Raw genomic sequence first — 27,684 nt, 5'->3', positions numbered from 1 at the left:
AGTAGCCTGCAAAATATAAATAATTGCATCCTTAACATGAAATTTATTTTTTTTAAAATATGGTTTTTAAAACTGGACATGCAGGTTTACTTTCTACATGCCATTGTATTGAAGAATGATCTTTTCCAAACTGGTCCTTATAACCCAAAGTAGTTTAGATCCAGGTGTTTTCTGTTTACACGTCTTCAGATTGTAACTCTGAATGGGGGGAAAAAAGTTTACATTGTACTAATGCGTTTTAAAAAAAAAAAAACCCTGTTAAAGCACATTTAAAGTGCTTTTTTTACACTTTGCACAGTAATGTAATTTGACTTTTTCCTAGTTGGCCAAAAACTATACAAATGAGCAAATACAGCATCACTCTGACTTTAATAATGGAACATTTTAAAAGATTCTCAAACGTAAAGCATCCACTAAATTAGGCCACAATACTAACATCTGATACGTGTAAAGATTTATTGCTCAACAGAAACTTAGTTTGTTAACCAAAGATACTTGCGACATCATAAAATCATTTTTGTCCCTCAAGGAGCACAAAGTTCATATTATTCTTACTTTTTTTTTTTATACATTTAGAATACTTTTAAATGACATCAAAATGTATTAAAAGACGTGGCTATGAGACGTTATACAGTACATAATCATAACCTTACCTTGTAAAGGAAGTATTACTTCAGCGGTGATGTCTTCATTGGAATCATAATCCTAGACTCCATGTGCTGAATCAGGGGCACTTAGAACAGAACAGAACAAGATTTTCAGATATGCAAGTATAGTTACAAAAAGAACAAGATGACGCAATGCGAAATGCTGTACAATACAAGTTAAGTTTACCTGTGTAGTAAACCACTTCATTCCAGCCCTCATGGTGCCACACTGCATTGCGAGTTTCCTCTCTGGATTGCAAGTCTTTATATGCTGACAGACGTGAAAATAAGCACTTATTTTACCTACAGAAATCAAATGTTCTATGCTAGAACTTATAAAAAGTTTACTTACCCCAGAGGTGATGGACCATGTAAAGGCTTCCTATCTGAGAGAAAAATCCTCCCACTGCCTCACGGTTCTGCTGCCGATAGCGAATTGCTCGAGCCCTAAACAAACCCAGCAAGCACATCAAGTGATGTAAAATAACATCTGATGCATGGATTGTTGATTTTTGTGGATTTTTTTTTTGCCGAGTTAAAAAGGTATACACGAGTATGTTGTAATCAATCACAACCAGTATTTAGTTAAAAGCACAATCTTTAATTATAACAACGTAATATTTTTAAAGATTATATTCAGTGTAAATTTTATATGGACACGTATTAACATCCCAGAGAACCTATTGACATGACTGCTTTCTACTGAGATTTATTTTTACACTTGGGAGTTTTAGAAATTAACAGGAATCAAAGAGAATTACAATTAGGTTTTCTTACCAGTAATTCCCCCATTCAATCATGGTTCCTGGCTGCAAAAGGAAGAGATTATGGTACGTTACATGCTGCATTTGCACATTGCAAAATATTGCCATCTGCCTTTCACGACGGGAATGTTGGTTATTAGCTACAGTGGTGCTTGAAAGTTTGTGAACCCTTTAGAATTTTCTATATTTCTGCATAAATGTGACCTAAAACATCATCAGATTTTCACACAAGTCCTAAAAGTAGATAAAGAGAACCCAGTTAAACAAACGAGACAAAAATATTATACTTGCTCATTTATTTATTGAGGAAAATGATCCAATATTACATATGTGAGTGGCAAAAGTATGTGAACCTCTAGGATTAGCAGTTAATTTGAAGGTGAAATTAGAGTCAGGTGTTTTCAATCAATGGGATGACAATCAGGTGTGAGTGGGCACCCTGTTTTATTTAAAGAACAGGGATCTATCAAAGTCTGATCTTCACAACACGTTTGTGGAAATGCATCATGGCACGAACAAAGGAGATTTCTAAGGACCTCAGAAAAAGCGTTGTTGATGCTCATTAGGCTTGAAAAGGTTACAAAACCATCTCTAAAGAGTTTGGACTCCTCCAATCCACAGTCAGACAGATTCTGTACAAATGGAGGAAATTCAAGACCATTGTTACCCTCCCCAGGAGTGGTTGACCAACAAAGATCACTCCAAGAGCAAGGCATGTAATAGTCGGCAAGGTCACAAAGGACCCCAGGGTAACTTCTAAGCAACTGAAGGCCTCTCTCACATTGGCTAATGTTAATGTTCATGAGTCCACCATCAGGAGAACACTGAATAACAATGGTGTGCATGGCAGGGTTGCAAGGAGAAAGCCACTGCTCTCCAAAAAGAACTGCTGCTCGGCTGCAGCTTGCTAAAGATCACGTGGACAAGCCAGAAGGCTACTGGAAAAATGTTTTGTGGAAGGATGAGACCAAAATAGAACTTTTTGGTTTAAATGAGGTGTTATGTTTGGAGAAAGGAATACACCGCATTCCAGCATAAGATCCTTATCCCATCTGTGAAACATGGTGGTGGTAGTAACATGGTTTGGGCCTGTTTTGCTGCATCTGGGCCAGGACGGCTTGCCGTCATTGATGGAACAATGAATTCTGAATTATACTAGTGAATTCTAAAGGAAAATATCAGGACATCTGTCCATGAACTGGTGGGTCATGCAGCAAGACAACGACCCTAAGCACACAAGTCGTTCTACCAAAGAATGGTTAAAGAAGAATAAAAGTTCATGTTTTGGAATGGCCAAGTCAAAGTCCTGACCTTAATCTAATCGAAATGTAGTGGAAGGACCTGAAGCGAGCAGTTCATGTGAGGAAACCCACCAACATCCCAGAGTTGAAGCTGTTCTGTACGGAGGAATGGGCTAAAATTCCTCCAAGCCAGTGTGCAGGACTGATCAACAGTTACCGGAAATGTTTAGTTGCAGTTATTGCTGCACAAGGTCACACCAGATACTGAAAGCAAAGGTTCACATACTTTTGCCACTCACATATGTAATATTGGATCATTTTCCTCAATAAATAAATGAGCAAGTATAATATTTTTGTCTCATTTGTTTAACTGGGTTCTCTTTATTTTTAGGACTTGTGTGAAATTCTGATGATGTTTTAGGTCACCTTTATACAGAAATATAGAAAATTCTAAAGGGTTCACAAACTTTCAAGCACCACTATTTTTGTAGTTCACCGTGAGACCAAACACCGTAATGTGGGTGAGGAAGGTGCACATGCACCAGCTGACCTGCTCCTTTTTGGGGACACATTGGAATAAGTGGTACAAATACTAAGTTTTGAAAGCACCGAGTAAGGCTTTGAATTGGTATCCCTGCCCTTGCAAGGCAAACCTTAAGAAGCATCTCGATTCCAGGCAATGGGAACATGAAAATCAATTTCATTCAGGTCCATGTATATGAACCAGTCCTGTGGCCACACAGCTTGAACTACATGTCATCTGTCACATATGAAAAAGAAAGGTATTCAGGAATCAGTCCTACTTTCGTAATCTTTTTTTCAATGAAAATAAGTTGATCAGACCCTCTTGTCTGAACTTCAGGGTCTAGCTTTTATAATGCACCCCTGTCTAAGAAGAAACAAATGTCTTGGGATAAAGTGATAACTCTGCTGGGGTCTGATATCAGTGAGGCCTTTGTGCACCAAACAGGCTGAGTCTATGGGCCCCAACAGACTCTGTCTGGTACTGTCTAAGGCATGTCAGCCAGTTCCCACACAGAGGGGTCAACACTCACTTTATGGATCCATGGCATGGTGTTCTGAGCGCTGTTGCCCAGTGACATAGCGGCAGCTGTGCAGGTGGTGTGGGACATATTTTTGTGCGCCTTTCAGTGGGACTGTAAGCCGCTGAAGTTACATCCTGACCACTTCTGGTGGACTCCCCCCCCCCCGTTTTGTAATTGTAAAGTGCCCTTGGGTGTGAGAAAGGCGCTATACAAGTTCAACTCATTATTATAACACCTACACATGCAATGCAATATCATGAATCCTCACTTGGTAGTCACGAATCTACAAAAAGATTTCTTAGATCACACCTGGACACAAAAACAGCCTTCCCCATCAACCGAATGGATTCAAGTATTGGTGCAAACAACCTAAAATGAATTGATCTGGTAAAATCCTCAAAACAGAGTTTTGAAACTCACTCTTAATTGATATGATCGAAGTTCATAGATATTTGGTCCCTCACGTGGAACTGGCTCGTTCCAGAAACTAAACTCCAGCAATAGCTGATTGCGGCGAGAGAGCAGCATCTTCCCCCGTTCCGTTCTGTAGTCCAAAAATTCCTGTGAAGTCCAAAAGGACATGGAAATTCAGGGCTCAGTCAAATGCATTGAATAAACTTGAGTAAGTCAGGCATTAAGCAAGCTTAAAGCTGGAAATTAACAAGTCATGGTAATACCCACCAGTTAATTTTAATGTCATAATGGTTATAATAGTTAGAAATGGCATTTCACCATTTGCTTCACACTAAATCATGTGATGACTCTTGGGGGGGGGGGGGGGGGGGGGGGGGGGGACAAAAACCATGAACTTTAGCATTACCACAAAAAGCTAATTATGAAGGAAATAATACACAGCTTTCCTCACACAGCTGGGATGTCATTTAAGCACCTGAAACAAACCAAGACATGACAAAGTGTCATCTACCTTATTATTTTTCAGTTTATTCATGACTTCGGTTAGGGCAGGGTAGCCTCCTCGGTACCTCCACAGATGGACTATACACAAAGATTGAGACAGATAAGTGTGAATCCTCCATAGTAACTATTAATAAACATGCACAGAAATATTTTAGAATGTGTTTACAAAATCGCATTTCAGTAATATTACTGTGAAAGTCACTGTGCTTGAAATGTAGTATAACTGCTGTGATTGCCCTTAGAAACTGTGTATTGTCCCACAAAATCTATAAAAGGTTAGTCCTTGAAAAAAATCTCCCAGCATACTTACCCAACGGGCAAGCAGCACCCAAAACATACTTGCCCGAAAAACAATTCCACTTGCCCAGAGCTTTATTTTATTTTGGAGAGGACAGAATGCAGTTGATTTTTTTTTAATAGGTGAAGAAAACAATTATGATAAATCCACAAAACCGTACCACCAATATATGCAGACACATTCAGAAAGAAAGAAGTTCTAGTAGCAGAGGAACGAATAATTTAGGGTATATTAAGCTGTGGAGAGTTTTGAAGGAGTATGAGAATAATGTTGGAGTTTTGTTTCTGTTATCAAAGGAACACAGTCCTGTGCAAAATGTTACCAGAGTGTAGAAATGAACCTACGGTTCAAGAGAGTTCTACACAAACACACTGAACTTTACAACAACTACACGCATGTGTAATGGAAATAAACTGACGAAAGCAGGAAAAACTATTTTGGATAAAATTGTTACTGTCCGTTATACACTGATCAACCTGTGTGGCTCAGTTGTGCCTTTTGAATCGAGAATAAATGAAGAGGGAACTGAACATTAACCATTACTGAAATTATTACTACAAGAATGATTATAGTTACTATATGACTACAACTGGAACATGCTGATTCTGTTAACATTTGTAATTATTGTACCATCTACTATTAGATAAAATTAAAAAATCTTATAATATTGTTTGAAAGTCTAGAACAAGATATTTTGTTATTTTACAAATAATAACACTTCAGATATTGTTTTAACAATAATAAGTATCACTGTATAAATGATAAAGTGCAAATAGCTCTGTAACTAGATGTCCTGGGGATTGCTGAGACACGGAGGGGTGGGAATAAGATCTAGCCCACAGTTCAGATCAGAGTCCTTTGAGAGTAAATGCTTTGGCTTTTGCAACATTCTGTTCCCAAAAGCTGTCAGGAAAAAATCTTTACAGAAGGATTTCTTGCTTTTGTAGTTTTTTTTTTTTAAAAACTGTTCTTCTGTGTTGGGACTTTTTGGGAAAAAGAAAGTACATTCCAATATGTAGCTAACGCTAGGCCACAAATCTACACCGTCACTCCAGTTGTTTTTGAGGAATTTTGTGCAGATCAGAATTGCTAATAAACTCTAATTTCCGTGTATATCTATCCTTCGCTTCTTTCTGACTAAGATTGTCCAAGTAATCCAGTAGTAGAGTTTTTTTTAGCTGTAGTTTTCTTCGGACAACAGCAACACACGCAGGACATCTCCGCTTGGCTTCAGTATGTGAACAGCCAATCAGCAGGTCCCGTATGCGTTTATGATTTTTATGTCACGATTTATAACCAATGGGAGACGCCCTTTGTCAGCTGTCCACCAATCACAGGCTCCCGTGCCACAATGGCAGTATGTTGATTAAATATTTAGACAATAAAAATTATATCATTATGAAATATATGAAACCATCAAAAGCAATAAACAAATCATAATATATATATTGATTAGAGATAAGGAATAAGGAACATTATTCAGTGATGTCATTTATTAGATTAGATTAAACTTTATTGATCCCTTTCAGAGGGTTCCCTCAGGGAAATTAAGATTCCAGCAGCATCATTACAGATAAACAGAGAAAAGAAATAAAGAAAAACTTCTAGATAAATTAAAATAAATATTTACACATACAAATTATTAACTCGAATTGTGATATAAAAGTTCCAAGTTTGACACCTGCTCGCTTCAACCGCGCTGCTGACATACGATGTCCTTGACCCTTGTTGCCCTCAGCCCATTGGTATAATTACATCATTACGTGGACCCTTCTGAGCTGAGCTTTTCCAGTACACTTGAACACATGCATATGTTGATGAATTATAACCAAAAACAAGGAAATTTGAATGATTTCCTCAATATATATATATTTTTTACTTTTACATATTGTCGTGTTGATGAATAAAACTTAATGCATTTCCCGTGAAATGAGATGAGCTACTTTAGAGTGTCTCCCTGCTCTCATAGTGCAGAGTGAGCATACAGTCAATTTGACGCTTGGTCGCGGAGCTTTAGGACTGGTAATTATTAACACTGGCCACTAGGCGGTGTGTACGACTGGTAACACTAACACTGGTATGGTGGCAGGCACGCACGCACAAGACCGAAACCATCAGAAAACAACTTGATGGGTTTCTTTATGTATCTACACTCGATGCCTATGGCTAAAGGCAGAGCTCCCATCTGTTTCTGGGTTGTAGAATTTTCTTATAGCCAGCCTCTTTTGTTTTATTTATTTACTGGCTAACACTGGCCACTAGGCGGTGTGTATGCCTAAGGCATAGAGTGTGGCTACATAAAGAAACCCATCGAGCTGCTGATGTTTTTGGTCCTGTGCATGCCTCCACATACCAGCGTTAGTAATTGCCAGTCACACACACCGCCTAGTGGCCAACGTTAGTAATTGCCAGTCACACACACCGCCTAGTGGCCAGCGTTAGTAATTGCCAGTCACACACCGCCTAGTGGCCAGTGTTAGTAATTACCAGTCACACACACCGCCTAGTGGCCAGTGTTAGTAATTACCAGTCACACACACCGCCTAGTGGCCAGTGTTAGTAATTACCGGTCACACACACCGCCGAGTGGCCAGTGTTAGTAATTACCAGTCACACACACCGCCTAGTGGCCAGTGTTAGTAATTACCAGTCACACACACCGCCTAGTGGCCAGTGTTAGTAATTGCCAGTCACACACACCGCCGAGTGGCCAGTGTTAGTAATTACCGGTCACACACACCGCCGAGTGGCCAGTGTTAGTAATTACCAGTCACACACACCGCCTAGTGGCCAGTGTTAGTAATTGCCAGTCTCACACACACCGCCTAGTGGTCAGTGTTAGTAATTACCGGTCACACACACCGCCGAGTGGCCAGTGTTAGTAATTACCAGTCACACACACCGCCTAGTGGCCAGTGTTAGTAATTACCAGTCACACACACCGCCTAGTGGCCAGTGTTAGTAATTACCAGTCACACACACCGCCTAGTGGCCAGTGTTAGTAATTGCCAGTCACACACACCGCCGAGTGGCCAGTGTTAGTAATTACCAGTCACACACACCGCCTAGTGGCCAGTGTTAGTAATTGCCAGTCTCACACACACCGCCGAGTGGCCAGTGTTAGTAATTACCAGTCACACACACCGCCTAGTGGCCAGTGTTAGTAATTACCAGTCACACACACCGCCGAGTGGCCAGTGTTAGTAATTACCAGTCACACACCACCTAGTGGCCAGTGTTAGCCGGTAAAGAAATAAAACAAAAGAGGCTGGCTATGATATAAGGCAGCTGGGCCATAGAAGGTTCACGCTGCACGCTGCACACTACACGCGTGTAAAGAAAAGTGGACAAACGTAGCATGACTTGCTCTGGGCCATAGAACGGCGTTCACGTTGCACACTTCACGCGTGAAGCGTGAAATGAACATGCACACTTTTTTCTAGGCGTGAAGATGGAAATTCCAGTCAATGCATGCGGTCACCGCCGCGCCAGCCAATCAGAACGGGTCTAGGGAGATAACTCTATGCTTTCAGGGGAAAACTTCAGAAAAAATATAATTGAATGGTATAATTGAAAAATAGTTCTTCATCGGGACTGTCAAGCAGATTATAGAATGTTCGGTGAAATTCACCACGGGTTTCTCTCAGAAGGAAGTGTTCTCGGCTCCAAATTCTGTTCCTTTTTCTCTTCCTCTGTCTCAGTAAAAGCAGAATGAGGCAATCGTCGTCATCCGAAGAGTCCATATTGTTGGTTACTCGGTCAAAGTAGAACAGACGCAACACGTGAACATCCAAGCATGAAGTTTAATGGCCCAGGGTCCGGTTCTTCACGTGAACATGTAGCGTGCAGCATGCAGCGTGAACCTTCTATGGCCCAGCAGCCTAAGAAAATTCTGCAACCCAGAAACAGATGGGAGCTCCGCTTTTAGGCAGTGCCTAAATCTATATATTAGGATTAATTTTATACAGGAACCAGTCCAGGAAAACAAGATTTTCGATAAATACAGGTGAACTTTGTTTTGATGAGAAGTCAGATGTCACGATGCGTGATTCACTTTGAGAATAACAATAATAACTGAAATATGCTACTGTCGAACTGACAGTTCAGACCTGCATCCCGGAGTGGTTGCCTGTGTCGCTTAGGTTGCCAGCACTAACTTTTGTTGTCCGATCGGACAATTACCATTAAAAGTTTTACTCGTTCTTGCATGTACTTTAGTCATCTCGGATGATCGGACATGTGGTTTTTCGAGCATAGTAGGGAATTTAATTTTTAAATAAAACCCCTCATAAAATATTGGCCCTCTGTGAAACACTTAAGGTTTACCTTGCTGCAAGGGTTTTCAGTTATATTTTCATAGGCAAATTAGTTTTGTGGCCAATCGCTTCGTTACTACAATGTCTATGCTTGAAAGGAAAACCACTGATAAACTGTTTTAAGCATCTACTAGCCTTAATGAAAACATGTAAATAATAATAATAATAATAATAATAATAGGCAAGCCAATGGTGAAGAGTTTGTGTATAATATCAATAATAATATTGTTGCCAGAGAAACAAACTGTAGTGAACACGATTGCTATGAGTGTCGAACAATAGCAGCATCTTAGGGTGAAGACTAGACAATTCAATTATTATAAAATAAACCTTTACAGACAGTGGATATAAAAAGTATACACACCCAGTTAAAATGTAAAAAAAAAAAACAATCAGAAAATCCTGAGACCACAATAAATTTCAAAACTTTTCCCACCTTTAATATAACCTATAACCTGTACAATTCAATTGAAAAACGAACAAATCTGTTCAGGGGAAAAAACATAAAAAATAAAAAACATACAATAAACTGGTTGCATAAGTGTGCACACCCTTAAACTAATACTTAGCTGAAGCACCTTTTGATTTAATTGCAGCATTCAGTCTTTTTGGGTTCACACCTGCCATCAATTAAAATGACTGATTAACTCCAAATAAAGTTCAGACATTTACTCAGTTGCATCCTCCAGCAAAAGCCAGGGTTCACAGAGAGCTTACAAAGCATCAAAGGGATCTCACTGCTGAAAGGTATCAGTCAGGAGAAGGGGACAAAAACATTTCCACGGCATTAGATATACCATGGAGCACAGTGAAGACAGTCATCAAGAAGTGGAGAAAATATAGGACAATGAACTGGACGTCCCTCCAAAATTGATGAAAAGACAAGATGAAAACTGGTCAGGGAGGCTGCCGAGAGGCCTACAGCAACACTGAAGGAGCTGCAGGAATTTCTGGCAAGTACTGGTTGTGTACTACATGTGACAATCTCCCGTATTCTCCATATGTCTGGACTATGAGGTAGGGTAAAAGAAAAACATCCAAGCCCGGCTAAATTTTGCAAAAAAATACATCAACTCTCTCAAAAGCATGTGGGAAAATGTCTGATGAAACCAAGGGTGAACTTTTTGGCCACAATTCCGAAAAGGTATGTTTGCCGCAAAAACAACACTGCGCATCACCAAAAGAACACCATACCCACGGTGAAGCATGGTGGTGGCAGCAGCATGTTTTGGGGTTGTTTTTCTTCAGCTGGAACAGGGGCTTTAGCCAAGGTTTGAGGGAATTATGAACAGTTCTAAATACCAGTCAATTTTGGCCGAAAACCTTCAGGTGTCTGCTAGAAAGCTGAAGATGAAGAGGAATTTCATCTTTCAGCACGACAATGACCCCAAAAAAGTTTTGGAATGGCCCAGCCAGAGCCCAGACCTAAATCCAATTGAAAATCTGTGGGGTGACCTGAAGAGGGCTGTGCACAAGAGATGCCCTCGCAATCTGACAGATTTGGAGCACTTTTGCAAGGAAGAGTGGGCAAATATTGCCATGTCTAGATGTGGCAAGCTGACAGACTCCAACCCAAAAAGACTGAATGCTGTAATTAAATCAAAAGGTGCTTCAACAAAGTATTAGTTTAAGGGTGTGCACACTTATGCAACCAGCTTATTGTACGTTCATTTTTTGTTTTTTCCCCTTAACAGATTTGTTTGTTTTTCAATTGAATTACAGGTTATAGATCACATTAAAGGTGGGAAAAGTTCTGAAATTATTTATCGTGGTCTCATTTTTTTACATCAAAAAACCTATCATTTTAACGGGGTCTGTACACTTTTTATATCCACTGTACATCTTATGTAAGTCACCAATATGTCTACTCCATCAATCTGTATTAGTAAGTCTCAGATATGTAGCAAATCATCTTCAAGGTACAGCCGAGTGCCTAGACTTTATAGTATGCAACTTTGACAAATGATTAAAATGTTTAAAAACATTCAGAGATTTTCACTGAACAGGCTATTTAACAGGACTACACATTGCACATGATCAGTATGGATAGAAACCTAGCCCAGATTAACACATCTTCCTCCCATTTCTGGGGCTTGAAATAACAAGGTGCTTATCTGCAAGGTCCTACCAGCCTGGTCTTGATCTCCGTACCAGGTGTTCCATGTTCCCACCAGCTCACAGGGGTAGTAATTATCCTCATGGATCGAAGGCAACACATCCTCACTGCGGGCCAAAAAGTAGGCATGAAGATAATCAGTTATTTATTGTATTAAACCCTGAATATAGAGCATTAGACAGAACACAACAGGGACAATAAGGGTGATAGCAGCAACACATAGCATTCAAAATTCCAAATCCACTACTGAGACCTGTTTTAATATAATTAATTTTGAGGAAACAATACCATTTTAAAATTAATTTTGTCAAAGTCACCGGCCCTGAAATGCAGCTCAGGAATGGAGTGCAGCAGATTCTCATCTCATCTCATAGGAATAGAACCGAATACGCTTCAGGTTAGAGTTACACGACAGGAGACATATCAGTTCAGTCTCAAGGGTTTCCAACAGGCAATTCTTGATTAAGAAACTGAAAATAGTTCATTGGTTTGTAATTAATCACCAAGAATATTTGAGATATGAAATCAAGAAACAGGAAAAGGTCGGTTCTTACCAGAGTTTGTTATAAGCATCCAGACATTCAGGCTTCACATTGTGAACTAAAATGAAGAAATCGTTAGTTATTAATGACACTGTTAGACATTTCACTGGTTTCTTTTCCACACTAAATTTACTGGCAACATTCTTGCCAGCATTTTACTATAATTAACCCATTACAGTAAGCTTACTGTAATAATTGTTGCAGTAATTTAATGTAATTAGTTTTTCTGGCAAATTACTACAGATATGTATATTTATACTACTATAGAAGTAATTAGGTGGTATGGTGGTGCATTGGTTATCACTGTCGCCTCACAGCAAGAAGGTTCTGGGTTCGAACCTTGGGGCTTTTCTGTGTGGAGTTTGCATGTTGTTCCCCGTGCCTGTGTGGGTTTCCTCCCACAGTCCAAAGACAGGTGGATTAGCTCAACTGGCTACTCTAACTTGCCCATAGGTGTGAATGGTTGTTTGTCTCTGTGACAGACTGGTGAACTGCCCAGGATCACCCAAAGTCAGCTGAGATTGGCTCCAGTTTCCCCCATGACACTGATGGATAAGCAGTATAGAAAATGGATGGATAGATAGATGTACTTACGTTTTACGTTAATAAAGTTTGTGCTGTATTTTGCTAGCTGTTATGTTATGGTTATGTTTACCACATGGTAAACATAACCATGGTTCAAAAAATTATGTTGTCATTGGTTGCTTTGTACCGTATTTCAGTATAGTACTTGTTTCTGATCACAAAATGTAAAAGTATCATGTTACTTGAATCACTGTTAGCTACACTCAGAAATAAAGGTTTTCCTTGCTGCTAATGTCATACCATAAAGTGGACATTTTAATAAATACCTTTCAGCTGTAAAAATGAATAACAAAAAAAAAAAAAAAAAGGACTACCCAAGGTTCACCTTTCAAGCTTTACAATGTGTCCCACAGGCATGTATTCCCCCCAAGTAAAAAATACATGACTACAGGTGCAAAAGATCCTTGGTAGTGCCACCCCGACAATACAGAAAAAATTGGCCTAGTACCTTTATTTCTCAGAGTGTATGTTTAGATCAGATTCAGTCACTTCTGGTTAAGAAGTGAATGCAAGTGAATATTAACAACGACAAGCATGGATGTCTGACATAGTCAAACACTACTGACACACACTATTACTTACATTGAATTTTATAAAGGTTACTTTCTTCTTTCTTAGCCAGCAGGTGAGAGTGAGGGTCTTTTCTTGGGTCCACTTTACGCACAAATAGAGATTTGAACCAGCTTTCCTCTCGATTTCTGTAACTGGATGCTGACAATCCTCTAGAATAAGACATGATTATGTGTTTGTAACGTGTTGTATTGTTAGGCAAGTGCAAGAAACTGTAATTATATCCCTGCTGAAAAATTAAACCTGGTCTGACCAGCGACCAGTTGGAGGTACTGATAGAAAGCAAACGGTGTCTGAATTACCAGAACTAATACTTCACTGCTGTACCACTACTATGTTATAAGACAGGACATTTTTGTTTTCAACAATATCTGAATATCTCAAACATTTATTGATCAATTTAGTCCAGTAATAATGAAACTGGAAGATAATTTAACAGTTGGCGAAGATGGTCGACCAATTTGACCAGCTTGGCCTGTGTTTTGGCAACTGGTAGTTGGTCATTCAACCAACCAACCAATCAAATGAATGAATGAGAAGGGCACTCGGTAGACTGCATACCTCCACCAAGCCACATATTATCAACATCAAGCTCAAATCACTTGAACCTAGGATAATACTAAAGCTGTACACCAAATTTCATTAAAATCCGTTCACTACTTTTTATGTTGGGAAAAGACCAAATATCCGAGCTCTGCAGTCCACATACATGTATGGATTTGCATTGAAATCTAAACAATTGTTCCTTGGTCCATGGCCCACCTTTCCTCAACTTTTCATTAAAATCCATTCACTACTTTCTGAGTTACATTGAAAACAAGCAGGCAAACAAACAAGCAAACAAACACAGGCAAAAACATAACCTCTTCCAACACAGTTGGCGGAGGTACCAAGAAGAGCACTCGGTTGAGTCCATACCTCCACCAAACTACATATTACCAACATCAAAATAAAATCACTTGAATCTAGTATAATACTAAAGCTGTACACCAAATTTAATCAAAATCCATTCACTACTTTTTGAGTTACCTTGGGACCAAAAAAAAAAAAATCCTGGATCTGCATACATATCCAGATTTGCGTCAAAATCTAATCAATTGTTCCTTGGCCCATGGTTCACCTTTCCTCAAAATTTCATCAAAATCTGTTCATTACTTTTTGAGTTACGCTGGGAACAAACAAACAAATGAAGGCAAAAATATAACCTTCCCCAACAAAGTTGGCAGAGGTAATGAATGAATTCATTAATGATGCCAAAATCATGGGAAACACTAAACTGATGTCAGGCCTGAAAAAAGTTTTCCGTGCTACAATTATCAATAGAAGCTCTATTAAAGCTAGACGGCCTTTCGATTTCATAAAATCGTTGAAATTTAGTTCCCTCTGAAATCTGGTTATTGTGACGTATGTTTATTTCTGTAATATCTCACAAAACATCAGGCCATTCTGTGGCTGGGAAGTTATTTAATTTGAGGGGATTCCTGAGCAAATAATATGCATAATTGACTTCGCACAGTCAAGCAGACAGAAGAAATCCGTGTGCGCATGCACAGGTTTACCTCCTTCTAATTTTGGGTTTTATGGCAGCTGACATCCACAGTGTTGCATTACTGCCATCTATAGGTTTACCTTGACCGTGCGCTGACAGTTCCATCATTCTGTTGCTAAACAAACAGCTGATCACACCAATATTTATTAGCTTGGTCCTATGTTTCCTTTCCTTCGTATATAACATGAGTGGTGTAGTGGTTAGCACGGTCGCCTCACAGCAAGAAGGTTCCGGGTTCGAACCCAGTGGCCGGCGAGGGTCTTTCTGTGTGGAGTTTGCATGTTCTCCCCGTGTCTGAGTGGGTTTCCTCCGGGTGCTCCGGTTTCCCCCACAATCCAAAGACATGTAGTTAGGTTGATGTGGGGCAGCCTTGGGCTGAGGTGCCCTTGAGCAAGGTACCTAACCCCTGACTGCTCCCCGGGTGCTCTGGAGGATGAATTTCACTGTGCATGTGACAAATAAGGGTTTCTTCTTCTTAACATAACATCTTTTCTTCTCACTTTCCGTCCCGTGTTCATTCATACGCTCACGTCCTACCCCTGTTTCAAATTTGTATCCCATAATGCCTTGCACAAACGGGGAAAGCCTACCACGTAGCATCTTGAAGCAGAAAAAAAAATAGCGGAGAATTTAGGGCCATGTGGCTCTAAATTCACTAACTGTTCTACTTAAAAGAAATTAATAAAATTGGAAGTCAGCGATTCAAATTCAGCAGCTTTCGGTCCATTAAACAAAAATAATTAGGTGTCGGGAGGGGGAATTCTTTTTATGACCTACACCTGAAAAATCTGAAAGGCAGTCTAGCTTTAATGCAGCAGCAGCAACAACAACAACAACCCTATTTAACATTGTTCAATTTTAATAGCAAACAAGTTATATCAGCAGCTGTAAGTGTTACTGAAAATAACTGCAATCATGTGCCCTCAATCATGCTCAAATCCCCAAACATTAAAAACCTAATCCCAGTATGTTGGTATCACTACATAGTGAATGCACTGCAACAGTATATTGAAGTCTGTGTCCTTCAGCAACACAGTCTGATTTATCCTTTAACAATGGAGAGCTGCACTAATATTGGCTTATGCATGCAGTTTACACTGAGCAGAGTTTATTATAAAAATGAAATGCATTTAAATGTGTTTTATATTGAATGAGTGGATGTGTAAATGTGCTTTACTTTCAATGAACTTGGATACAACTGCATGTGCATTAGGACACAGCCCTTTATCTGATTCACTCATGTCTCTTCCTCTGATAATGACGTCTCATAATGACGCCTACAAAACAGTAATGGAGAAAAAATGTTCAGACCTGATAAGAGGGAATTGCCCTGTCGTCCTGGCTTTGTATTTCGCCGAACGAAGGCCTCTAAAACAGCGCTGCAGAACTCCAGTCGCCATCTTCAATGACAGAAACCCGTTCTGTATTTCAAAAAGGAAATGGTTAATGGTGTAATACGCACTTTGTCCACCAGAGGGCAGTAATGTATTGTTTTGCCCAAAAAATGTCAGTTTTGAAACATCTCATCTCATCTCATTATCTGTAGCCGCTTTATCCTGTTCTACAGGGTCGCAGGCAAGCTGGAGCCTATCCTAGCTGACTACGGGCGAAAGGCGGGGTACACCCTGGACAAGTCGCCAGGTCATCACAGGGCTGACACATAGACACAGACAACCATTCACACCTACGGTCAATTTAGAGTCACCAGTTAACCTAACCTGCATGTCTTTGGACTGTGGGGGAAACCGGAGCACCCGGAGGAAACCCATGCGGACACGGGGAGAACATGCAAACTCCGCACAGAAAGGCCCTCGCCGGCCACGGGGCTCGAACCCGGACCTTCTTGCTGTGAGGCGACAGCACTAACCACTACACCACCGTGCCACCCAGTTTTGAAACATGTAAGATGTAAACATTCAGACTGTTTGGATGAAAATGGAATAATGTATTCATAAGTAGATTTATTTATATCAGTGAGAATAAGCAGGGACGTGTTTAAACAGGGGTTGTCAACCCTACAAACCACAACAAATAGTTTTCAGTTTCATACCTTATCAGGTAGGGGAGAGCGGGGAAACTTGGGACAAGTTTTCAGCTTTTGTAGACTGTGTAAGGGGCGGCACGGTGATGTAGTGGTTAGTACTGTCACCTCACAGCAAGAAGGTCCTGGGTTCGAGGGCCTTTCTGGGTGGAGTTTGCGTGCTGTCCGCGTGGGTTTCCTCTGGGTGCTCCGGTTTCCCCCCCGCAGTCCAAAGGCATGCAGGTTAGGCTAATTGGTGGCTCTAAATTGACCGTAGGTGTGAATATGCTTGGAGAGGAGCTGGGTGCCACCAAGCAATCCAAGCCCAGAGAAAAGACATGAGAGATGAGTGACTATGTCAGCATCTCTCATGCCTCCCTACAACCGCAATGCGGTTATGGGAATGAACAGAACAGAACAGTCAACCCTACAAACCACAACAAATAGTTTTCAGTTTGATACCTTATTAGGTAGGGGAGAGCGGGGAAACTTGGGACAAGTTTTCAGCTTTTGTAGACTGTGTAAGGGGCGGCATGGTGGTGTAGTGGTTAGTACTGTCACCTCACAGCAAGAAGGTCGTGGGTTCGAGGGCCTTTCTGTGTGGAGTTTGCATGCTGTCCGCGTGGGTTTCCTCTGGGTGCTCCGGTTTCCCCCCTGCAGTCCAAAGGCATGCAAGTTAGGATAATTGGTGGCTCTAAATTGACCGTAGGTGTGAATGGTTGTCTGTGTCTATGTGTCAGCCCTACGATGACCTGGCGACTTGTCCAGGGTGTACCCCGCCTCTCACCCATAGTCAGCTGGGATAGGCTCCAGCTTGCCTGCGACCCTGTAGGACAGGACAAGCAGCTACAGATAATGGATGGATAGATTGTGTAAAATTCTTTGTAGGTAGCATTACATTCATATTGCATTAGAGAGTATTTACTATACTCTCTTATCACAACATTAACCGGTGAGTGGCCTAGTGGTTAGCGTATCTGCCTCTCGATCATGAGTTCGACTCATGGTCGGGTTATACCAAAGACAATTCATAAAAATGGTACCTACTGCCATCTAGCAATGGCATGCTGCAATACAGATGTAAGTGAGGAGTCAAATTCTTGTGGTTACCAGAGGACTAGCCCCCCACTGTAACCCTAGCTATGTAAGAGGCGAGAGGCCGAGGGCTACGGAAATGGAGATCAACACCACCCTATGCGCTGCAGGCGTGGGAAGGACTTTGGCTTATCACAACATTAGTTTCTCAGCTTGTAACATATACTGGCCTTCAGTTCAATTTGAAGAACAGAAACAATTTTTCTTTTTTTTTGCAGGGAGACATGGGACACAGTGGGGAGACATGGAATAAAAATTTCAGAGGTGGAAAAACCCGGGTGCAGAAAGTAAAAACCCTGCCACATTTTTGCTCCAGCCAATTCAATGAACCAGCTGATCCTAATTACCACATCCCCTAAGCCAGGTTGATGAGCTAATTGGTGAAATCACCTGTGTTGAGAGCACAAGCAGAAGGAAAACCTAGGCAGGACTTTTACTTTGTCAATCCAGTTTTTCCACCTCTGAAAATTATATATACAATTTTTCTATCGCTGTACCAACATTGTGTGTTCATACACTTCATACGTTACAAGTTTGAATAATAAATGAAAATTAAACATGTAGGCTGAGGTATTTTAATGGCCCTCCTGCTAAAATGCAAAGCATGTGGAGCAAAGGTCCATACTTAAGAGAATATTGTAATGCATTGATCTCATTTTGGATGGCTTTTGTGACCATATTTTATATATATATATATATATATATATATATATATATATATACACACACACATTTTATATATATATATATATATATATATATATATATATATATATATATATATATATACACAACCCCTGGCAAAAAGTATGGAATCACCAGTCTTGGATGAGCACTCATTCACACGTTTTATTCTGTAGAACAAACTCAGATCACAAACATGATACAATAATAAAGTCATTCCAAAGTGCACCTTCTTAACCTTCAGAAACACTAAAATAAATGAAGAAAATACATTGTGATAGTCAGCAAATGTTACTTTTATAGACCAAGCACAGGGAAAAAAAATATGGAATCACTCAATTTTCAGGTAGAAAATAAGGACTCACCCAGTCAATTTCCTTTCCCTAAATTGACACCTGCCTCAGATTAGATCTGCTCGTTAGTCTGCAGTTAGAAACAGTGCAGTTATCACACCTTGGAGGGCTGCTGGACCAAGTGGATTGGCAAGAATCATGGCTCCAACAAGAGAGATGTCTCTTGAAACAAAAGAGAGGATTGTCAAACTTCTTAAAGAAGGTAACTCTTCACACATGGTTGCCAAAGATGTGGGCTGTTCACAGTCAGCTGTATGTAAGATATGGACCAAGTACAAACAGCATGGGAAGGTTTTTAAAGCCAAGCGTACTGGTAGACCAAGGAAGACATCAAAGCGTCAAGACAAAAAACTTAAGGCCATATGTCTTGAAAATCGAAAAAGTACAACAAAACAAATGAAGCATAAATGGGAGGAAGCTGGAGTCAATGTACAAGTATGTGACTGAACCGTAAGAAATCGCCTAAAGGAAATGGGATTTTCATATAGGAAAGCTAAAAGAAAACCATCATTGACACCTAAACAGAAAAGAACAAGACTACAATGGGCTAAGGAGAAGCAATCATGGACTGTGGATGACTGGATAAAAGTTATCTTCAGTGATGAATCACGAATCTGCATTGGACAAGGTGATGATGCTGGAACTTTTGTTTGGTGCCGTTCCAGTGAGATTTATGAAGAGGACTGCCTGAAGAAAACATTCAAATTTCCACAATCCTTGATGATATGGGGCTGCATGTCAGGCAAAGGCACTGGGGAGATGGCTGTGGTTACTTCTTCAATAAATGCACAGGTTTACATTGATATTTTGGACAGTTTTCTTATCCCTTCAGTTGAAAAGATGTTTGGGGATGATGAAATAATTTTCCAAGATGACAATGCATCGTGCCATAGAGCAAAAACTGTGAAAGCATTCCTTGGTGAAAGACACATCCAGTCAATGTCATGGCCTGCAAATAGTCCAGATATCAACACAATAGAAAACTTGTGGTGGAAATTGAAAAAAAATGGTCCACGACAAGGACCTGGCAACTGCAATCAAAGAGATTTGGCACCAGATTGATGAAGAATACTGTTTGTCACTCAAGTCCATGCCTAAGAGACTGCAAGCCGTTATAAAAGCCAGAGGTGGTGCAACTAAGTACTAGTGATGTGTTTTGAATGTTCTTTTGTTTGTCTGTTTTTCATGATTCCATATTTTTTTCCTCAGAATTGAGTGATTCCATATTTTTTCCCTGTGCTTGGTCTATAAAAGTAACATTTACTGACTTCCACAATGCTTTTTCTTCATTTATTTTAGTGTTTCTGAAGGCCAAGAAGGTGCACTTTGGAATGACTTTATTATTGTATCATGTTTGTGATCTGAGTTTGTTCTACAGAATAAAACATGTGAATGAGTGCTCATTCAAGACTGGTGATTCCATACTTTTTGCCAGGGTGTGTGTGTTTTTATATATATATATATATATATATATATATATATATATATATATATATATATATATATATATATATATATATATATATATATATATATATATAATATAAAAATGCGCGCATGCACTGCCTAAAAGCAGAGCTCCCAATGAGTGTAAAATGTGTCTGTGAAGATTCTCAGTCATCCAGGTACATAGTAAACTGTGGGGGTGGTAGAAGAGAGCAACTGGACTTGCTTGAAGATTCTTGAAAATGTTTCACCTCTCATCTGAAAGGCTTCCTCAGTTCTGTCTGACTGAATTCTGATTCTATTATGATCCATGAGATAAATACCTGATACTCCCTATTAGTCTGACAGAACTGAGGAAGCCTTTCACATGAGAGGTGAAACATTTTCAAGAATCTTCAAGCAAGTCCAGTTGCTCTCTTCTACCACCCACAGTGTAAAATGTTTTTAAAAAAAGCAAATTAAAAATAAGCACTGCATAAAAACCCATCTATCTTTAAATAAAGATGCAAATTTTGTTGTCAAGTGTTTATGAGATACATTGCGATCAGGTTCCCTGTAATGTACGTGTACATATGTACAGAAATCATTTGGTCACAAAAGCCATCCAAAATGAGGTTGATGCATTACAATATTCTCTTAAGTATGGAGCTTTGCTCCACGTGCTTTGCATTTTAGCAGGAGCGCCACTAAAATACCTCAGCCTACATGTTTAATTTTCATTTATTATTCAAACTTGTAACATATGAACTGTATGAGCACACAATGTTGGTACAGCAATAGAAAAATTGTCAGTTTACCTAAAGCCTGACTAGACAAAACAGTTCCATTCTTAAGAAGGAACGAAATAAGCTTAATCCCCATACAGGTACACTCCCACATTTTTAACAAAAAAAATGTTAATTTTATATTTGTAAACCACAAGAAAGAAGCCTGTAACATGAACTGTCCCAACTCTCCCCATCTGGCCATTTTGAAAAAAAAAAAACTTAAATATTTTCCCCAGAATTTAAGTTAAATAAATAATACTATATCTGGTAACATACTCTAATTCCTAACAAATCCCAAATTCATCAGCATACATTACACCATAGGATGGAGGTGGAGGCAAAGTCAAAAATACAAGTTTTGGTTGACAAAAATATTGAACTGCACATACCTTACTGCGGTGTCCAGCTTTGTGGTTCCAGAGGAAGTTGGTTACTCAAAGGGGCAACATCTAACTTCTGATGGAATCTAAAACTTGATTGGTTGAAATTAATTTATGAGAATACAAACTGTCCCAAGTCTCACCGCTCTCCCCTATTGTTTTCTTACATTTAAGTATTTTTGTAATCATTCTGTATAGATTGATTCAATGGTGCACAAACAAAGATCAACATTTATTAATTCATTGGTGAATCACTGTGGTGTGTTTACCCTGTACTGTGTGGGAATCTGCATTTTTGAAATATAAGCAGAATGCTCACAAAAGGACATGGAATGTAGGAGCCTATCCCAGCTGACTATGGGCAAGATCATTGCAGGGCTGACACATAGAAACAACCATTCACACTCATGGGCCCTGTACTACGAAGCGGGTTTTCTGGCTTACCAGGGTAACTTCGAGAGTAACTTGATCACGTGCAGCGTAACTTCCCGATTAACCCATACTATGAAAATTGGCTATGTTCAAACCGAGGTATGCTGCCATGGCAACTTGCTGCATCTCAAACCTGCTCGTCTCAGGTTATGTTCTTGGTTAACCCGAGGTTTCCGATTAACCACACCCTTTTTAAACACCACCTCTCCACCGACATTTCCTCTAGAGACAATGCCAGCGTACCTGGATGACCCGTGCGATATCGGAGCGCAGATTAGAGATGGGATTTATGGCTCTTTGATGGGATCCGCATCTTTGTGATCCGTTCTTTGAAAAGAGCCGTTCAAAAGACTGGCTCATTTGGCTCTTTTTAAATATTTATTCAGTTTTAAGAAGACAGCGTCTAAAGAAGCCAGATCCCTCTGCTTAGACAGTGACATCAATATTTCTGGACATACCTTTTATATAAAGCAACCTAGACTTACATTATTGTAACCCCTAAACGCTCATAAATAACCATTAAAAAACAATGAGGGCTTCAATGAATGTCCATGCAGAACGGCTTTTCTGTAAAAAAAAAAAAAAAAAAAGAACCCACTCAAGAACATAGTTATCAAGAACGCAAGAATATTTTATAGAAAAACACTTGTTTTACAAAAACATTTAAGTCTGAGATACAAAATAGATACAACTACAATAAATATAACACAAGAACTAGTTATCACACAAGAACATTTTAATAGAAAAAAACAAACTTTCTATATTAAATATTGAAATTGTAACAAAAATAGATACAACTAAACAGTCAGATAAATAGATAAAGTTATAACAAGAACACAAGATTATTTCAATAGGAAAAAACAAACTAATGCAAAAAATATATTAGAAAAATAGATACAACTAGACAAACAGATAAATAAATAAAATACACAAAAATAGAACAAACAAAATGACGATAGAATAAATTAAATGAACGTCCGTGCAAAGTAGTTTTCCCACAATATTATCATTAATATCACACAACAACATTATAAACTATATACAAAACAATTTGAACTATTAGGCAAACAGATAAAACTTGAATAAATAAAAGGCAAATGAATGCTTGCTTGCACGCGCGCACACACACCATTATGAATGATGTTTTTATATTTCATTTTCACCTGTTGCCAGGTGCGTTTGGCACTGCTGTTGCCTCTGAAATGTTCACAGGACATACACCAACTTAGTCAAAGGGACTGAACAGTCAGTCATCCTAATTCATGTGACTCTGTGCACATATCAGCTTAAGTAGGCTACTCCATGAATTTACCATACCAAATTTTATTCAGGATTTTTCGGACATTAAACAAGCTATATATGACTGGGGCCACGTCGAAGGACCATTTTCTGTGACTTGTGATTGATCATGAAGCTTTCTCTCATCCTATACTTCTGTTCTGGAACATGTAGAGGGGCGAATGTAGGGGAGACCGGGTATGGTTGTAACACATTTTTCTTCAGCACATAAAACTCTCATTTCTTTTTAAACTACAGTTGTAGAACTTTTAGGCAAAGTACCCACATTTGTCTACTGCAGTTTGCAACCATTTAAATCTCCTCAACTACATCACAAAATTTGTCTGATTATGTCAAATACAGAGTGTACCTTTGTTACAACCTACCCACTACTGGGGTAGGTTGCAACACGTATTGGGGTAGGTTGTAACAGGTAGTTAAAACACAGAAAAAAAACAACAGAAGTCCATTTCATATGCCGATTTATTGCATGAACATGGAAAATAGATTCACCAACTATGTTGTATGACATACAATCCACTCTCCATATTGAAAATTAAGATCATATTAATGTTATAAACAAAATATAAAAAGCATAATGTTTACACTGTGTATGTGTGTGCGTGTATTTATTGAAAAGTCACACACACAAAGATGAACTGAATGAGCATGTCTTTTAAGGGTAACATGGCAGATGCCATGGTTTCTTGCCACTGCCCTTACAGATGTACCTTTCCTAATCTCTTCTGCTGCTCTTTTTAGTAGTTTAGCATCCACTCCACGAGGTGTTTTCCTCACCCATGTTCTAGGCATTCTGCAGAATTATCAAAATCACAAAAAAATCTTTTTTGTATGTAAGGGGATGGTTGTAACACTTTCAAAAAACTTGTTACAACCTACCCCACCACTGTCATCCATTGCTTAGCTAGCTGTATTAGCATGGTGCTTTGACATTAGCAGGGGATAAGTACACCATTCTTTACCTTAGAGACTGTAGTTTGACCTGATATAACTCATACAACGTTACCTACAATGTGTAAAGCACTAGGAAAAAAATAATATAAAAAAAGTTACTTTCTTACCTCAGACTTTGTTTTTTTCACTTCTCTCCGTGAGAACTTGCGCCAACGATTTCCAAATGTCCATGCGTGGTCGAAAAGGAACTATGAAGAGATTCTAATTGCCACATGACTTGTACCTTATCCCTGATTGGTGGAATTAGTGGCATTACAACTCCCCCTGTGTTACAACCATACCCGGTTTCCCCTACTTGCGCATTTACCTGATCGGCAATTCGTTGCCAACATGCTTGCCGCTCCTTATTGGCAGCCGCTGTGTTAGATTTTGCTCTTAATGTTGTTTTGAACTCCTCGTAGCTTTGCATTATGACAGCGCATTCTTCCTCCGTGAAGCACGGCGACCGTGCCATTGTGAACAGTGGTGAATTTGCGCTGATAACCTCCCCTTTAACGTGAACGTGCATTAACCCTGATTAGGTTAAACCAGGTTCAACAAATCAACTTCATAACTGGCGTCGTAGTACCGTTTAACCCCAAACAAGATAACCAGGTTTTGTCAACCCCAGTTTAGCGGGGGAACCCTGGGTTACTTCTGGGTAGATCAACCTCCGTTCGTAGTACAGGGCCCTGGTCAAGTTAGAGCCACCAATTAGCCTAACCTGCATGTTTTTGGGGAAAACCAGAACACCTAGAGGAAACCCACACAGACACAGGGAGAACATGCAAACTCCACACAGAAAGGCCCCTGTTAGGCACTAGGCTCGAACCAAGAACCTTCTTGCTGTGAGGTGATAGTGCTAACCACTACACCACTGTGCCACCCCAACAGGGAATGATATTTATTATATTCAGGCCTATGTTTATTGACCACTAGGTGTCAGTACATGTATCAATTATACAGGATTGCATAATTACATAATGTATTATTATACATCATAATGCATAATAAGCTGGATACTTTCCATAGAGCCATGGAATATGTACATTACATTACATGGCATTTAGCAGACGCTCTTATCCAGAGCGGCGTACAACGAGTGCAAAAGTCAGGTACACAAAGTGCTGAACTTCTAGACAAGAAAGTTCTAGTGCCAACTGAACAAGTGACAGCAATACCTAGTGTAATATGTTGTTCAAATCCCAATACTCAAACAGCCAAGGAAACAAACCAACCGTATAAAATATAACTAAATAAAGAACTCAAAACAGCTAACCCCAGACTAGACCGTACACAGCCTGGGTTGGTCAAGACCGAAACACAGTTACACAGTGGGCAGGGGAGAAGTGCAGCCTGAAGAGGTGGGTCTTCAGTTTGCGCTTGAAGATGGTCAGGGAGTCGGCAGTTCTGACAACCTCAGTGGGAAGGCCATCGTTAGAATGTAATTGAAAGACTGGAAGAAGTTAGTTTCAGTTGACAACATCAGGCTCACAAAACATCTGCAAAGCACCATAAAGACTGAAACTCAACAAAATCAAATGCCAGTTTGTAGTTCAGGAGGTCTTATTCTTTGGAGACAGACTATCTGATCAGACCAAGAAATATTTGGTACCACACTGAACACGAGTAGTCCAGCTGACAAGAAAGGAGCACTGCTCATTATGGGTATAGTCAATTTCAATGGAAAGTTTATTCCTAATATCTTATCTAAAATATCTTACATGTGAGCAACTGTTCAAGACAAATGAGTTTGCATGAGACAGCCAAATGAGACAGCCATGTAAGAAGTTGTGCAACTTCCTTCTGGTGCAATCAAGCAGATCAAGTTACCAACAGATGGATCTAAAGATGGGTTAGGTGCTCTTTTGCTTAAAGCTGAAGGAGACTATTGGAAACTGTTTAGACAACCTTTATTGTCATTCAGTATGCAACAAGTGTACACCAAATGAAATTTTGTTGCAAATTGGCTCAGCACAGAAATAAATATGAAGAGTATTAAATTAAATTATGCAGCAGCAGGAATATTATAAAGTGCAATAGTATAAAGTGACCTGTGGAATTTGGAATGTTCAAGTTCTCATCTCATCTCATTATCTCTAGCCGCTTTATCCTGTTCTACAGGGTCGCAGGCAAGCTGGAGCCTATCCCAGCTGACTATGGGCGAAAGGCGGGGTACACCCTGGACAAGTCGCCAGGTCATCAGAGGGCTGACACATAGACACAGACAACCATTCACACTCACATCTACGGTCAATTTAGAGTCACCAGTTAACCTAACCTGCATGTCTTTGGACTGTGGGGGAAACCGGAGCACCCGGAGGAAACCCACGTGGACACGGGGAGAACATGCAAACTCCACACAGAAAGGCCCTCGCTGGCCATGGGGCTCAAACCCGGACCTTCTTGCTGTGAGGCAACAGTGCTAACCACTACACCACCGTGCCGCCGAATGTTCAAGATAATATATAGATTTAGGCACTGTCTAAAAGCGGAGCTCCCATCTGTTTCTGGGTTGTAGAATTTTCTTATATCATAGCCAGTCTCTTTTGTTTTATTTCTTTACTGGCTAGCACTGGTCACTAGGCGGTGTGTATTACTGATAATTACTAACGCTGGCCACTAGGCAGTGTGTCTCATCTCATCTCATCTCATCTCATCTCATCTCATTATCTCTAGCTGCTTTATCCTTCTACAGGGTCGCAGGCAAGCTGGAGCCTATCCCAGCTGACTACGGGAGAAAGGCGGGGTACACCCTGGACAAGTTGCCAGGTCATCACAGGGCTGACACATAGACACAGACAACCATTCACACTCACATTCACACCTACGGTCAATTTAGAGTCACAAGTTAACCTAACCTGCATGTCTTTGGACTGTGGGGGAAACCGGAGCACCCGGAGGAAACCCACGCAGACACGGGGAGAACATGCAAACTCCGCACAGAAAGGCCCTCACCGGCCATGGGGCTCGAACCCAGGACCTTCTTGCTGTGAGGCAACAGTGCTAACCACTACACCACCGTGCCGCCGAATGTTCAAGATAATATATAGATTTAGGCACTGTCTAAAAGCGGAGCTCCCATCTGTTTCTGGGTTGTAGAATTTTCTTATATCATAGCCAGTCTCTTTTGTTTTATTTCTTTACTGGCTAGCACTGGCCACTAGGTGGTGTGTATTACTGATAATTACTAACGCTGGCCACTAGGCGGTGTGTCTCATCTCATCTCATCTCATTATCTCTAGCCGCTTTATCCTTCTACAGGGTCACAGGCAAGCTGGAGCCTATCCCAGCTGACTACGGGCGAAAGACGGGGTACACCCTGGACAAGTCGCCAGGTCATCACAGGGCTGACACATAGACACAGACAACCATTCACACCTACGGTCAATTTAGAGTCACCAGTTAACCTAACCTGCATGTCTTTGGACTGTGGGGGAAACTGGAGCACCCAGAGGAAACCCACGCGGACATGGGGAGAACATGCAAACTCCACACAAAAAGGCCCTCACCGGCCCCGGGGCTCGAACCCAGGACCTTCTTGCTGTGAGGCGACAGCGCTAACCACTACACCACCGTGCCGCCCCTAGGCGGTGTGTATGACTGGTAATTACTAACCCTGGCCACGAGGCAGTGTGTATGACTGGTAATTACTAACATTGGCCACTAGGCGGTGTGTATGA

The 27,684-nt window shown here is 40.2% G+C and overlaps 1 protein-coding gene across 1 annotated transcript; it reads right to left on the bottom strand.

Moving 5' to 3' along the window:
- Positions 1-20: 20 nt before the first annotated feature.
- LOC132871509 (protein NipSnap homolog 2-like) lies at positions 21-16,022 on the bottom strand. The gene is made up of 11 exons (XM_060905716.1): positions 15,904-16,022; positions 13,056-13,195; positions 11,901-11,946; positions 11,359-11,453; positions 4,624-4,694; positions 4,119-4,259; positions 1,425-1,456; positions 1,000-1,094; positions 835-918; positions 654-733; positions 21-198 (listed from the first exon to the last, which is right to left on the bottom strand). Exons 1-10 carry the CDS (start codon positions 15,990-15,992, stop codon positions 669-671), a joined length of 858 nt encoding a protein of 285 aa, XP_060761699.1. The 5' UTR covers positions 15,993-16,022; the 3' UTR covers positions 21-198; positions 654-668.
- Positions 16,023-27,684: the final 11,662 nt, after the last annotated feature.

This window comes from Neoarius graeffei, chromosome 23 (assembly GCF_027579695.1).
Source record: "Neoarius graeffei isolate fNeoGra1 chromosome 23, fNeoGra1.pri, whole genome shotgun sequence".
In the NCBI taxonomy this organism is placed as follows: domain Eukaryota; kingdom Metazoa; phylum Chordata; class Actinopteri; order Siluriformes; family Ariidae; genus Neoarius; species Neoarius graeffei.
Note: the sequence above shows the minus strand (reverse complement) of the source record. Positions and strands in the feature narration are given on the sequence as shown.